At 39.5% G+C, this 15080-nt stretch overlaps 1 protein-coding gene across 4 annotated transcripts; it reads right to left on the bottom strand.

Moving 5' to 3' along the window:
* Window positions 1-753: 753 nt before the first annotated feature.
* NUP42 (nucleoporin 42) lies at window positions 754-14624 on the bottom strand. 4 transcript variants are annotated; one of them, XM_081147626.1, is made up of 7 exons: window positions 14408-14624; window positions 9470-9701; window positions 8113-8207; window positions 5081-5157; window positions 4227-4313; window positions 2157-2241; window positions 754-1592 (listed from the first exon to the last, which is right to left on the bottom strand). In XM_081147626.1, exons 1-7 carry the CDS (start codon window positions 14517-14519, stop codon window positions 1024-1026), a joined length of 1257 nt encoding a protein of 418 aa, XP_081003752.1. In that variant the 5' UTR covers window positions 14520-14624; the 3' UTR covers window positions 754-1023. The 4 variants fall into 4 exon arrangements, with proteins under 4 accessions (XP_081003752.1, XP_081003754.1, XP_081003753.1 ...); XM_081147628.1 differs by having other exon boundaries at window positions 14259-14568; XM_081147627.1 differs by lacking the exon at window positions 4227-4313.
* Between the last annotated feature and the right edge of the window lie 456 nt (window positions 14625-15080).

The following is a 15080-nucleotide window of genomic DNA, read 5'->3' as shown; positions in this document are numbered from 1 at the left end:
CTGGGGTTCCAGAACTGTTAGTTGGAGCCATACAGTTCTTCAAAAAGTGTAACAGAAAATCTGGATCCACTGAGGTCTATAATCCTTTGCTTATATTAAAATCATTTGGAATGCATATCTATTATTAGGTAAGGTTTTATTTTCACTTAAAAAATCAGCTCAATACCAGATCTATGTTAGATCACTGTTCTCGCAGTACTACCTCTGTAATTTCTGAGGCTTGAGAAAGGAGCACCGAGCTTTGATATATGTGCGACTCATGCCAAGTCTTTGGTTTCTTGGATCAACCATATGTAAGATAGCAAGATGTTATCCCTCAATTTGAGGACACAGGGAGATTTAAGCATGTCTGAGAATTCTAATAAAAGCTCTAGAAACACACTATTTATTCTCATGATCATAATTTCTATTCTTCTTACAATCCAACCATTTGATGGGATAATGTAAGGAATAAATAGAATTATATAAAAATTAGCCTAAAATTATTGCAGAAAACTCAAATGGTGGTCCACGAGACAGCCAAAATTGAGGGGGAACAAAATTATGAGGGAAAAAATGCCTCCTAGGTCCTAAAAATAAAAGTTTCACTCTTCAAAAATTTATTTCTCTTTAAGTGAATCTTCTTTTGCATGAAGGAAAGTCATGCTGATGTTTACACTTGGTAAGCAGGCTAAATATTTGAGCATTTTTTCCCCAATGGTTCTAGAAATTATCTGTCTTAAGATAAAACTTTAAAGGTTAAGACAGTAAAATGAGGTAGAATGAGAAAAGTACTTTATTCAGCACACACCAAGTTTTTCGACTTCCATTCATAATTACAGTAAAAGAAAATCTCTTGCTGAGCATTATGTTTTATTTAAATAGGCTCAGGAAAAAAATGTTAAATTTCAAACCCCTAAAGTTATCATTGAAAGCTATATTCCTTATAAATATATAGGTACATAAATATGTGTATCTACTCTTTTGTATGAACCATTCAAAACAATTGAAAAGTCATGTTTTTCTGTATTTAAAATTGTCCTTTCAAATATTTAGAAGTTCCATAGGTGGTGGCTTCAATGGAATTTTCCCCAGAGTAAATTTCTTGGACTGAAATTGCTCCAGTTCTTCTCCTGTTAGTTGATGCTTGGGTGTGAATAATTCATTACCTGTTGTGCTGCCATTTGAGACAGGGACAGAGGTGGATGTGCTGCTTCCACAAGTGTCACTGGCTGGCTTGGAAGTAGTGTGAGAATGTGAGCCTGGACTACCAAAGCCAGCCACAGAGCTGCTGTTTCCAAAGGCTGGGGCCACTGGAGCTCCAAAAGGGCCTGCTGCCACGGGAGCTGGGAATCCCGAAAACCCAGCTAAGCCAAATCCTGAGGCTGCAGGGGTTCTAAATGAAAATGAAGCAGCAGATGTGATTTCCGGTTTCCCAAATCCAGGAATTGGAGTAGAAGTAGTGATGGCAGGACTGGTAGAGGGAACAGCTCCAAATGCTGGAGTATTCCCGAACACAGAAGGGCTTCCAGAAGAAGCCGTGGCAAATCCAGAGCTTGCTTTAAAACTGAAATTTTGAGCATTACTACTGCTGCTGTTACTCATGGGAAAACCTACAAATAAACCAGAAAAATAAAAAAATAATTACAGTCAGAAAATGTAGCCATGTACCCCCTACTCCCTCTCACTTCCCCCTTATTCCCGTCATGCTTGGATTTGCGAAGAGAGATTATTGGAAGGGGGAAGAGAAAAGTGAAAATGAGAACCATGACACACCCACTGAACCCTGCTGTTCTGTCTTTCTGCTACACTGATCTCATCTGCACCAAGATTCACCTTCACTCAGGGAGGCAGCTTTGAGAAGCCTCAGAGATTAGCCAGTACCCTTTTGCTTTCAGATCCCCCTCCCCTCCCCCCATCTCACCAGAGCAGTCGCTCCTAAAATACACGTCTAAAGCCTGAGTCACAGGGTCTTTCAAAGGACAGCCCAGCCCATTCTGGCCCCCCTTTCACTAGTGCTTGATGAGCCAAATTCTTTGAAGCTCCATTATAGAAGGTGGTAGAATTTGAAGGGTAACTTAAAATGGTACTTAACATACCTTCAGGCTTTATGACTTGAAACATATAAAGTCATATTTTTCTAAATCAGTGAAGTCCTGCATTTCTTTATCACTTACCTGGTGACCCAAATGCTACTGTTTGCCTGTTGCCAAATCCAAATGTAGGTGCTGCTTGGTTTATTCCATCTTTTACATCAGAGAGCTATTAAAAAAGGCAAATAATAAAGTAGTTGATGAATAATTCTCAAGTACCTTTTCTATATACTTTAGAACCAAATTCAGTGTTTAAAATATGCACTTAAAAATGTGAAGCTAAATGTTTAACATAGGAAAGTGCCCACAATATGAATATGCATAGAAAAAAGGAAACCAACCTCAAAGATTAAGAGTAACTGGCTGATGAATTATGGTTTTAATTTTATTTATGCTTTTAAATATTTTCTAAATTTCTTTAAGGAACACATATTAAAATTGGAAAAGGAATTTTTAATAATACATTTCATTGTCTATAAGCTGATCTGCATTTATCAAGAAACCTAGATATTAGGTAAGGGACCTTCAGAGGGCACCCAGTCTACTTACTCTAATGCTCGAACTGAAGTTCATTCACAATGACACTGTTAAAACTTACCACTAAAATCTATTAAACATTTCCCATGGCCTGCAAATACCTTATGCTCTTACTATTTCCTGCTCTAGAAATGCCTTTCATCTCTGCTTACTGAAATCTTAATCTCCCTTTCAAGAAACTTTTCACTTACCCCTTCCCAAGAAGCCTTTCCTTTCCTAATCAACCGAAACAGATAACGATTTCTCTCATTAGGAAAACCCAACAGCATATTTAAAAAACAAACTTTATTGAGGTATAGTTTACATACAATAAAATGCATTCATTTTATGTCTATATATCTATAAAATATATATTTCAACGAGTTTTGATAAACTTACAACCACCAGCAGTATCAAGATTTAGAACACTTCCATCACCCCAAAAGTTCCCTTGTGCCCTTTTCCAGTCAGCCCTCTCCCAACTCCTGACCCCAAGAAACCACTCATCTGCTTCCTATCACTATAGATGAGGTTTGTCTTTCCTAGAGTTTCATATAAATGGGATCATTAGTATGTACTATTTTTTTGGTCTAGCTTCTCTCAGTGTGATATTCATTAACAGGTAAATGAATAAATTACATTATATTCATACAATGGATTAAAAGAATAAAGAATGAATTACTAAGCCAGTTGAGAGTGGACTGTCCAAGATCCTCAACTACAAAGGGGCGCCTAGGAAGCTGGCAGAGAGCAGGGGACTTCCAACCATGAGGGAAATTCTGTAGTCCTTTGGACTCAGTTTCCCCTTCTCTGTCAATGCTCAGAATGGTGATGGTGGGCCACCCCTCACCTATGGATAGAATACTTTTAAGAAGTCCTACTAAATTCAGATGGTATTACAATAACTGAAAGGTGGAAGAAATTAGCTTGCACAAGAGTCTAGTTATTTAGGATGCACACAGTTAAGAACGGTGGGGTATTAGGACTGTCATACAGTCATTCACTAAGTTTAGGCTGCTACTACTCTCATGTCATTTTTCAGAAAGCAGAAACATAAACTGCCTGGAAAACTGGAAATATTAAATTCTAAAGGTAAATATCTTATTTTAAAATAGGTTCTTAAGAACTTTTTATGGGGCTAGAAAAATTGTAACTTTATTGACAGAGAGAATGAATATGCTACAGTTAGGATCATGTATCTTTGGAGACAAGTGAGTATAATATAACTCCTAAAGGCATTTCTGTATAAGGCAAGGAACATATGGTAAGTATCCTCCAGTCACAAAAGTATAAATGTGTATTCATGTTATTTTTGAAGGAATTTCTTTTTAAATGCTGATAACTAGAAATATTTGAGTTTATGTAGTATTTGCCAATTTCAAAATTAGTACTACCAAAGTTTAAGACATGACCCTAAATAAAGTTTTAAAAAGGCATAATTATTTGTGCTTTTCTGACTGAGGAATAGATAGAAAACAATTCCAGGACCTTGACTCTAAATGATGATACAGTTCTTGAGAATGTGTGTATCATAATTCTTGACAGAATTTTTGCTTTGCTTTCCAAATTCAAAGTAAAATTCTCTGCAGAAAAGCAATAGAGAAGATACTTCCCTGTAGCAAACTCTCTAGTACTCACCAAAGCTATTTTAGTTGATGCATTTAGACTTTTCAGTTCATTTACCCTGTTCCTCCACTGATTTATTAACTGATGGATGGAATTTAGCTGAAGAGAGAAGGCAGGAAAATAATGAGTCAATATTGAGTGTTTAAGTTAATCTCTCAAATGACAACTTCACGAGTCTTTGCCAAAATCACAAAAAGTTTATGAAACATTTTTATGGCCCATAACTTGTAAAATTTGCATTGACCTGCCCCTATTTGCCAAAGATATTCCAGCTATAGTCCCCTTTCCCTGTTCTCTAACTCCTTGTAAAACCTGGTTAAGAATCACAAGTATCTGGCAGCATAGAGTCTGTTAGATTTGGATGGGAGATGAACATGTGTACTATTTAAAACGCATGATCATGACTATAGACAACAAAAAATACAGAGTTTGTCATTTCCTTTAGCACCAAACTTATTCAAGCTCAGCGTTTTTATTTTTTGATATATGATATGTGATAATGTTAATCTATATAATAAACTACTTTATTTAACTTTGTCTTTCTAGCATTCATCATGGTGTCTGCACCTAACAGATGCTCCATAAATGTTAAATGATGGAAGGGTTTAATTTCTGGGACTGATTGCTGGATAATTTGTAATAGAATAATGATATTCCGAGTTACTACAGTCAAAATATATTATCGCCATTTTAGATAACCAATCAATTCCAAAGAAAGTAGTTTAGAAAATAAAAATAGCTTTGTCTTAAAAAAATTGTAGATCTCATCCATTCTGCCAACACAAGCAAGCCTCGACTACAAACAGAGCAGACAGTAATTAACAGCCAATCTGTTACTGGGGTAGATGAATAGGAAATGAACTTACATAACTCTGTAAGTTATTGCTGGTTAAGGAGCTTTGGTATTCAAGCCTCAACTCTTCTGGTGAAATGTCTGTAAAACCTGAAGTAAGGAATCAATTGGAATCTTTAAAATAAATGCCAGTACTTTTGACAGTATAGTAAAGCTAGAGGTGCTAGACAAGGAAATATGCTAATGTTGATCATTAGAAAATTTTCATAATCATAAGGAAAAAATTCAAAGCCTAAACTCTCTTTCATGTTTAACAAAGTATAAAATTAGAATAAGGTATAGTTGGTTATTTGATCTTTGAAGGGGGAGTTTTTTTCTAAAGATAAATGAAGAGGAAGGAATAACAGAAGAAAAAGAAAGTTGACTACATATACATTCAAACTTCTGACTAAAAAATATTCTGTATGACAGCACTACAATAAGCAAAATTAAAGGCAAATGATAAGCTGGGGAAACCGTAACTGCAACATAACAGGAGAAGAGCTAATGTTACTGTATGAGTAGCTCTTACAAATCAATAAGAAAAATAAGTTAATATGAACAAATATAATAAACAGGCAATTCACAAAAATTCAAATAGTAAATAAATGTAATAAAAAAGTTCAATTTAAAAATACAACTTAAAATAGAGAGAAAATGCTTTACTTATCAGACTGCCAAAAATTAAAAATGAATGTTATTTATTGTTATTAAGAATGTGGTGAGGTGAACTATCTCCTAAATTGACATTAAGGGAATTAAAAATGTAAAATTTTTCTAGGAGAAAAATTGTCAATAAGCATCAATTGCCTTAGAAATGTTCATACCTTCTGACCTTAATAGAATTTCATTGAATCTGTTGCAATATATTGCCTGGTTGCAGTGTATGAAGTAAACCTGTTTTCACACAGATATGTAGTTGGGAAAGGATGACTTTAATGGCCTTTTCAGATAATTGTGAATATTCTTCTTTGGTATTACACCAAAATTTGACAGGTGGTAGTTTCTAAAAGGTTAGCTACAATGTGGACTCAAACTTTTTGTACAATTATATTGACTCCAGTGGTTCATCTTGCACTTAGGATGGACTTTTCAGCCATGTATAATTTTGTAACATTACAGATTGAGCATCTGGAAAACACTGGTTCACTGAGTTGGCAAATGTCATTTTATAATATTGAAATACTCATATTTGTTAATGTCACTATCCATCTCATTTGAAGAGACTGTAAGTATCAAGAAGTCATCAAGTTCACATTAGCAGGAAACAGTTTTCCATAATCTAATTTTCACTTGAATTTTATTACTGGCAATAAACACTGTCAGTTGTTTTCTATGAAGTGACAAGCTCACTTCCTTTATTTTTTAAAGAAAATGTCACCAAATACTTAAGTCTAAGTAATCACAGTTTCCAGTTACTCTTTCAAATATAAACTGTCCTATGGAAAAAAGTGGCTAGTTCAGCTCACAAGTCAAATGATCACACCAGTGCTTTCCCTCAAGATAACTACCACACATGAGTATGTGGCAGAAGCACTTTATGTGTGCTTCCCATTTTGTCACACAGAATAGTAAAAAGGTTTGCAAAGGTCAAGATTTAATAAAATTAATAACTTACCATTCCATCAAGGACATTCTTAAGTGAAAATGACATTAAATTTTTTGACTATTATAGTCAGTTAATACAGGTTATTTTCTCTGCCTTGATTTATACTAGGATACAAGGCGTTTTACACACTAATACTTTTGCACCAACTGTGCTAATGTCAACACAGTGAAAATGGCAATTAATGTGTTACTATTATTATAAAATATTTTTGAACTTGTATAGCCTCTACAAGAGTCTCAGGAATAGCGCTGCCACATTTAGCAAAAGATATCACAGGATGTCCAGTTAAATTTGAATTTCAGACATACAACAAATACTTTTTTAGTATAGGTATGTCACAAATGTTATATGGGCTATTCATATGCTAAAAATATTATTCTTTATCTAAAATTTAAATTTAAGGGGGTACCCCATATTTTATCTGGCAGCTCTACTTAGGGATCTACATTCCACATTTTGGGAACCACTGCTTTAGGGCATTCATTAGGCAGTAGGTTCAATTCTGAACTGATTTAAAAAGGCTTAATACTTCTTTATTTTCTTTACAGAAAAATCACTATCTGAAACTCTCTTATTTATTTGTGTTACTTATTGTCTCCCTCCCTCAAGAACGTAAGCTTCATAAGGGAGGGCTCCTGTCCATCTTGCTCATCACTACATCTCTAGCACTTAGAATAGGGCCTGGAACAAAAGAAATTCAGTAAGAATTTGTTGAATGATTGAGTAAATAATTGATTGAGGACACAAATGCTCACAGAGAATGAGCAGGTAGAGCTGAGACAGAGTGGAGATCCCAGAGTTCTGAGGGACTGCAGGGCTCTCACCTGCTAGGTACCTGCCCTCAACAGGGCAGAAGGCCAGGACCACCCAGAGTGGGCTTAGAAAAGTGCAGTGGTCTAGGTTTCAGCCCAGAAAGGGTTTAGAAACTATGGACAAAAGAAAACGGGAAGGAAAGGGGCATCTATAGAAATACTATCCCTGTGGTCCAGCTAAAGCTCTTTACCTTTAAACATTATCTCCAGGATAGGTCTTCACATGCCTTATGAAAAAAGACTATCCTTAAAAGGAAAGATAGGGAAGAAAGAGAAAACAGAACCAGGCAGCCAAGGCCTTAATGGCAGGCAGGATGTGACTCTTCTATCCACTGCAGGCAGCCGAGAGATTCTGAGTTGTACCTATAGGGAACCAAGAAAGCAGAGCCTCTGCCTGGGCTTCCAGAATTGGAACTGTGGTGGGTCCTGATTTTACTGAAAACTACATATCTTAAAAGAACTATACCTTCCAACCTCAATCTCTGAATCATGAAGTTCTGCTAGAATACTTGGATACTTTAAACAGTGTCCAAACTCTCCTAACTGTAGCTAAGTTTGTGGTTAATTTCTTTATTTGGCATGGCCTTGGTTTTAGAAAATAAGAGTTGTAAAACATACTTTAAAAACATACAATTTCTCAGTTACCTGAAATACTAGGTTTCTTTCTCATTGGTGAATAAGCAGAGAACATCCACTGCCCTGACGACTCCCAAATCTCCATATCTTTCACAATTCCTTCCCTGACAGGAAAAGAAAAAAAAAAGAAAAAAAATTTTATATATATATATATATTTTTCCCCATTACATTTCCTCCAGTGTTCTTTAAACAGCTTATAGAAATATAAACTACATTTCATGTTATGGGTATTATTATAATACTAAAGAAGTTCATAATTTTGGTATTTCCAGTACACGAAATCATTAACCAAAACATTTAACTGAGAACTATTGTACCATACATATATTAAAGAACTAAAATATAATCAAATACACAATACAACTTTAATCATTTGTTCATTATCATAAATATCAATGATCATTTAACTGGGAAAAACGGAAAGTACCACATAATATAGAAGGATAACATTTTTAAAAGGGGTGGGACTTTAGAGATCATTTTGTCTAATTCTCACATTTTTCAAAAGGGGGAAACAGACCTATACCCATACAGTTAATTTGTTGGCAAAGCTATGGATAGAGTCGGCTCTAAATTAAATCCCCTCCCACACCATCCAGAATACTACAATTAATAATAGATGCCACAGAGAATCTATATTAAATTTAGGATTTTTACAACATCAAATACAGGAAGGAGGGGTTCATTTGATTTTTCTTTTAAAAAAAAAAATCAGTAGTTTATGGTACATGGATCAAAATGTTTACCATTGGTTCTAATTTAGTTATGGAAAGTAAAAGACTATCAAGTATATTTCTGTCCTGGGAGCCAGAAGCTCAAGGAAATTACAGATAGCCAGGCATTGTTTTGGCATCAGTCATAAATTCTACTACAAATGTTCTCAAGAAATGGTAAGGAATTTACTTTACAATGAGGAATGAAATAAATTGGAATGAGGTAAAGAAGTAAAAGTTTTAGAAAAATACAAGATGCTATATAAACGTAGTTTATATTCCAAGATTACAAGTTGCTTTAAATCACCTCATACTTTGTAAAGGTCTCATAATTTACAACAAACTCAAGCAGGACTACCTTAGAAAGACAGTCACAATATAGTGTTACCAAGAGAAAAGTGGAAAATGCACAATAAGCCCTAAGAAGGCACTGTACCGATACGGAGAGACGACACATTTTTGAGTGAAATACAGTCTAGTATGATATGTGGGCAAAACAGTGGTTCTCTCTGAGTGATAGGATCATGAATGCTTTTTCTTTTTTGCTTATCCTGATTTTTAAAATAATGTATTATTTCTTTAAAAAATATATAAGTAGTTTTTAAAAAAAATAAGCAAATGGGTAGTAATTTTTCTGAATGCTTTCACTTACAGAAATTTCTTTTCATCATTCTGTGCATCAGAGCTGGGTGAAGAAGCAAATGGGTTCTGAGGCAACCCAAACCCCCTGTTCCTATCAGTTGAATCTCCAGAATCAAAAGAAACAAAAGATCGCCTTTCTTGCTCTCTGCTGCCCCCCCATGGTGTAGATTTGGAGAAATTGGATGGCTGGATAACACTGGAGTATCTCTGGCTGGTGGCATTCCATCCACGTCTGTTACTACCTGAAATAAGCAATAAAATAAAACAGTTTTACAAGCAACTCATCTTTTAAATCTCTAAAAATTTAATTACATATTTTGTCTCATTACATGCAGACATGCAAACATTCAACATTTCCACTCATTTTAAATCACAGAACTCTTCATTTTTGACTTATATACTGCAGTTCAGTGTAATATCAACAAATCGCATTAACAGTCTAATTGTATTCTGGCTAAAAAGATTGAGAGGACTGTAAATCCCTAGAAAAGTAATGATGTACTACTAAATTTAGCTGACATTAGCTTACTAAGTAAACTGGCTTGGTAGTGGAGTGGCTAAAGGACACACATCCTAAATCATAAGTTCCTTCAGGATAAAAAGCTGTCTTTATCATCTTTGCTCTCCCATTGGGCCTGATATAGTAATAAAGTCTGAAAAATGGGGAATACCAAAAAGTTTGTTGAATATAAAAGCTTATACCCTCTACCCTCTGTCCTTGAAAAGATGCTTACATCTGTCTGACTCAGTCTTCTCTCTGGTAAAACACATACCCACCTAAATTTCATAGGGAGATTATAAAGATGATTTACATGTAAATAAAGTGCATTGAGTTCCTCTATTATGAGCATATTACTAATATTTCATAATTATCAAAAGGAGCCAATAGGAATCTATCCTCTTAGTCTCTATATTTTTAAAAAATCTCATCACTTAAACTATCTCAATTACTCATCACTTCCTAGTTGGGTCCAAGATAATTCACCTTGTTACTCACAGAATTGGAGATATTCCATTAAATATATTAAATAGTGGAGTGATGGGAGATATATTCCTTTATTAAAATTCATCTCCCAACTTTAAAACTCCTTAATAAAACCAGAGAAAAGGCAGCAGATTGCTGGACCAGACTCCACTAGTAGGAATTAATGGTATTTTATTTTTCTAAAGTTCCAAATCCTTTGGGGAATGACACAACTGAAGAAATTTAATTAATTTTTTGTATATAGCTTTTGGCCTTCATACTTATTAATTCCAGAAGTATCCACTGTTTTGGGTAGCTCAATACACTGTTGGTTTTTTAAAACATTTATCTTTATTGTTGAAAGTATTACAGGTATCCCATTTCCCCCCCCCCACTTCTCCCCTCCACCTCACTCCTACCCCTTCCCCAGGCCTTTAACCCATTATTGTCTGTGTCCATGGGTTATGCGTATATGCATATAACTTCTTTGGTTAATCTCTTCCCACCCTCCATACCCCTTCCCTCTTCCCTCTGAGATACAACCATCTGTTGTATGCTTCAATGTCTCTGGATCTATTTAGTCTGTCAGCTTCTTTTGTTCATTAGCTTCTTCTTAAAGAAGACCCTTCAACATTTCATGTAGTATTGGTCTGGTGGTGATGAACTCCTTCAGCTTTTCCTTGTCTGAGAAGCTCTTTATCTGACTTTCAGTTCTAAATGATAGCTTTGCTGGGTAATCTTGGTTGTAGGTTCTTGCTTTTCATCACTTTGAATATTTCTGGCCATTCCCTTCTGGCCTGCAAAGCTTGAGAAATCAGCTGACAGTCGTATGGGTCCTCCCTTGTAGGTAACTAACTGCTTTTTTCTTGCTGCTTTTAAGATTCTCTCTTTGTCTTTAACCTTTGGCATTTTAATTATGATGTGTCTTGCTGTGGGTCTCTTTGGGTTCCTCTTGTTTGGGACTCTCTGTGCTCCCTGGACTTGTAAGTCTATTTCTTTCCCCAGGTAGGGGAAGTTTTCTGTAATTATTTTTTCAAATAGGTTTTCAGTTTCTTGCTCTCTTTCTTCTCCTTCTGGCACCCCAATAATACAAATGTTGGGCCACTTGAAGTTGTCCCAGAGACTCTTTATATTCATATTTCTGGATTCTTTTTGCTCTTCTGGTTGGGTGTTTTTTGTTTCCTCATGTTCCAAATTGCTGATTTGATTCTCAGCATCCTTTACTGTTGATTCCCTGTAAATTAGTCTTTATTTCAGTTTGTGTAGCCTTCATTTCTGATTGGTACTTTATTATGTCATTGATGATCTCACTAGTTTCCTTAATAGTCTTACTAAGATCTTTGAGCATGCTTATAACCATTATTCTGAACTCTATCTAGTAGCTTGCTTGGATCTATTTCATTTAGTTCCTTTTCTGGAGATTTCTTCTGTTCTTTCCTTTGTAACATGTTTCTTTGCCTCCACATTTTGGCTGCTTCCAGGTGTTTGTTTCTATGTATTAGGCAGAGCTGCTCTGTCTCCTGGAATTTGTAGAGTGGCTTTGTGTAGTAGGTGTCCTGGAGGGTCTAGTGGCTCAGCCTCCCCAGTCACCGGAGCTGGGCCTTCTAGGTGCTCCCCTGTGTGGGTTGTGTGCACTGTCCTGTTGTAGTTGAGCCTTGGTTGCTGTTGGTGTCACTGGGAGGAATTGAACCCCAGGTCAACTGGCTGTGAGGACCAGCTGTAACTACAGTCAAAGAGCTGCTGTGCTGGAGACATCCTTATGGAGCAGGACTTACTTCAGTGGAACTTTGGTGTTCACTAAGTGCGCCCCTTGAGTGTGTCACTCGTGGATGTGGTAGGGTTGTAATCCAGCATGGTAGGGTCTGACCACAAGGTGCACTGTCTCTGGGGCCTCCCAGAAGGTGCAAAGTCAGCCTCTGCCAGTGCCTTGCCCAGGGCAACCCAGCATGAGCTACACAGCAAATCGTAGTTGGCTGCTACTTGTGCTGGGTTTGGCATTGTCCAGGAGAGACCAAGCTATGAACCAATGCAGGCTGCCACTAGTGCCAGGCCTGAGGCCACTTATCAAGCCATATGTGGCACGCTGAGGCCAGCTGCTGCTTGTTTGAGAGAATTTAAGGAAAGTCCTAAGCACGAGGCTTGAGAGGCCCCTTGCACAGAAAAGCCCCTGGAAACGGCTTGGATGAGCTTGCAGGTGGGGGGGGGCAGGGTCTCCAGGAATCACCGGGGCATGGCCAAAGGTGTGAGTCAGGTGCTGACAATTCAAATATGGTGCCTGCCTCCCGGCTGTGTGTGGGGAGGGCTCACCAACGGAGCAATGGCCTCTGCCAGCTCTTCTGCCTGGGAGGAAGCCGCCCCTCCACCTCTCGCCCGATTTCAGGCAGGTTAGTTCCTCCCTAAGTGTCCCAGGTTCCTTTCAGGCTGCTGCCTGGCGCTGGGGCTCAGAGGGAGCCCGTCTGAGTGAGTCCGTGCGCGGGCCCTTTAAGAAGAAAGCCTGGGGCTCCCGCAGCCTCCGCGACCCTCAGCAACAGTTCCCGCTGGTTGTCACAGCCCAAAGTTGTGGGACTTCTCTTCCTGGCCCTGGGCTGGGGGCCTGCTGTGGGGCAGGGACCCCCTCATTCCTCTGGGAACCTCCACCGCGGAGCTTCCCACCCAGGTTTAACCCGCAGCACCTCGATCCAGCCCCGATCCACCCACACCTCCTCCCCTCTAGTGGTCTCAGTGCTTCTTCAGTTCTCTGGTTGTAGGGCTTCTGTTCAGCCAGATTTCAGGAGGTTCTGAGTGATGGTCGTTCTGTATTTTAGTTGTAATTTTGATGTGGTTGTGGGAGGCAGTGGGGACCGGGGTTACCTACGCTGCCACCTTGTCTCTCCTCCATCTCACTAAATACACTGTTTACTTATCGAGTGTTATTACGTTTTCATCAATTAATATACCCATTTAACATTTATTTTCTAATTACATTTAGAGTGAGTCTCTACAGAATGTCAAATATTACATTCTGTTTTTCATGGAAGTACACTCGTATTTATCAGACCCGGAGTCCTAGTTTTTGGTTTGGAATATTTCATTACACTTATTGTGGGTAATGCAAAAAGACTGTTTCAAGAAGAGGGATCAGGTATGAAACCACAATGCCACTCAAGGTGGAAAGGTGAGATGAATGCCTCTAAAAAAGGGAAGGGAGGGGGGAATGCGTGAGGGGGTCAGCATCCTGTGATACCTTTAAGGCTAAATTCCAATTCTAAGAAAATAACACCTCTCCATCAGACCTTTAAAACCTTGTGCTGTACTATGATTTCATGTCTGACGCCTCCTCTCCTCGAAGACAGTGCTCCTTGCATCATCCATAATTGGTTTAATGAAATTTTCCGAAACCTTGGGCAATGACAGGCCCAGGGAGCAGGTCGGCGTGGTCCCCTACACCCCGTTCCCTCATAGCCCAGAGTTCTTAGTTGGGCATCCCATCCTCCCAATTTTACCCCAGGTTTCATGAGCACGTACAGCTGTCTGAGGCATGGCTAAGATTTTATTGTATTTCCAAAGGTGTTCGCGACTTCCCCAAAGAGCCCTGACTCTGACCCCAGTTGCTAGCCTCTCCCTCAGAAAACAAGTTTAGTAAGCATTATAGTCGAGTCAAGGGGGAAAAAACCAAGTGAACAGAAAGGTATAGTAAAGCGAGAGGCGTCTGGGTCAACCGACGCCAATTGCCCGGACCACTGCCACCCACCGACGGGGCAGTTTTGACAGGCACAGCCGACTGAAAACTCATTGTTCCCCGCCAGTACCCAGGACCACGCCCCTGGCTTCCTCCGCTCAAGGAAAACCGACCCACCGAGTCTAAACGCTGGTAAAACCGTCGGAAAGAAACTGCGCAGGTCGCTGCGCCGAGCCCCTAGCGGGACGCCCGTCCTCTACCCTCTGGGCCCCACGTCAGGCCCGTCCCACTCCGCTAGCGGCGGCGCGGACAGAGGGCAACGTCACCTGAGGGCTGCTGCTGCCGTCCCCCGCCCGCACCCCGGGCGCCGGGATGCTCGTTCCAGCACCGCTCTCCGAAGCGACACCGGCCTTGAAGGAAGAACTGACAGACGGTCATTGCGGAGGCGCCGCCACCGGGACTGTCGTAGCGAGCGCCCTCAGCCTGTGGAGAGCCGGGAGCAGCTGAAAGTTCCGGCCCCGCTGCTGTGGCGTCATCTTCCAGCGCCTCGTCCCGCCCCCAGCGCGACGAGAGGCGTGGGTTTCACCCAATAGGAATTGAGAAGAGCGGGCGGGCCCCGCCCAAGTACTGCGCGCAGCCTGGGAAGGCGGAAAGCTTGAACCGGCGCTTTGAGAAAGAGGCCGCCTCACCCGCGCGTGATGTCCCGGCTGCAAGGGAGGCTCGGGTTCGAAATGAGAAGAAAGCGAGTCGGGCGAACCCAGAACTCGCTCGAGGCCCCGAGAGGAGGATTAGCTGTGGTCTGAGAGACCGAGTGTGGTTTCATTTTCAGCAGCTGAGAAAGAAAGCGGTGCCCAGCCGTTCACCAGGATGGATGACAGTGTCAGGTAGAGGCAATTGCAGCGTTAACAGGGGCGGAGCTCTGAGAAGGGGCTCCTGGAAAGAGCACCCCGTATTCTCTCAGCTTTGTAGTTTCCAATGAAACGGGAGCCTACATCCACT

Source organism: Miniopterus schreibersii (genome assembly GCF_964146895.1).
Source record: "Miniopterus schreibersii genome assembly, chromosome: 9".
Lineage (NCBI taxonomy): Eukaryota > Metazoa > Chordata > Mammalia > Chiroptera > Miniopteridae > Miniopterus > Miniopterus schreibersii.
Note: the sequence above shows the minus strand (reverse complement) of the source record. Positions and strands in the feature narration are given on the sequence as shown.

Coding starts and splice junctions, on each gene's coding strand:
- NUP42 (XM_081147626.1), bottom strand. CDS start 14,519: ATGACCGTCTGTCAGTTCTTCCTTCAAGGCCGGTGTCGCTTCGGAGAG. Junction 9,702..14,407: donor ACGGCAGCAGCAGCCCTCAG/GTGACGTTGCCC, acceptor TGCTTATTTCAG/GTAGTAACAGACGTGGATGG. Junction 1,593..2,156: donor AGTAGCATTTGGGTCACCAG/GTAAGTGATAAA, acceptor GTTTATTTGTAG/GTTTTCCCATGAGTAACAGC.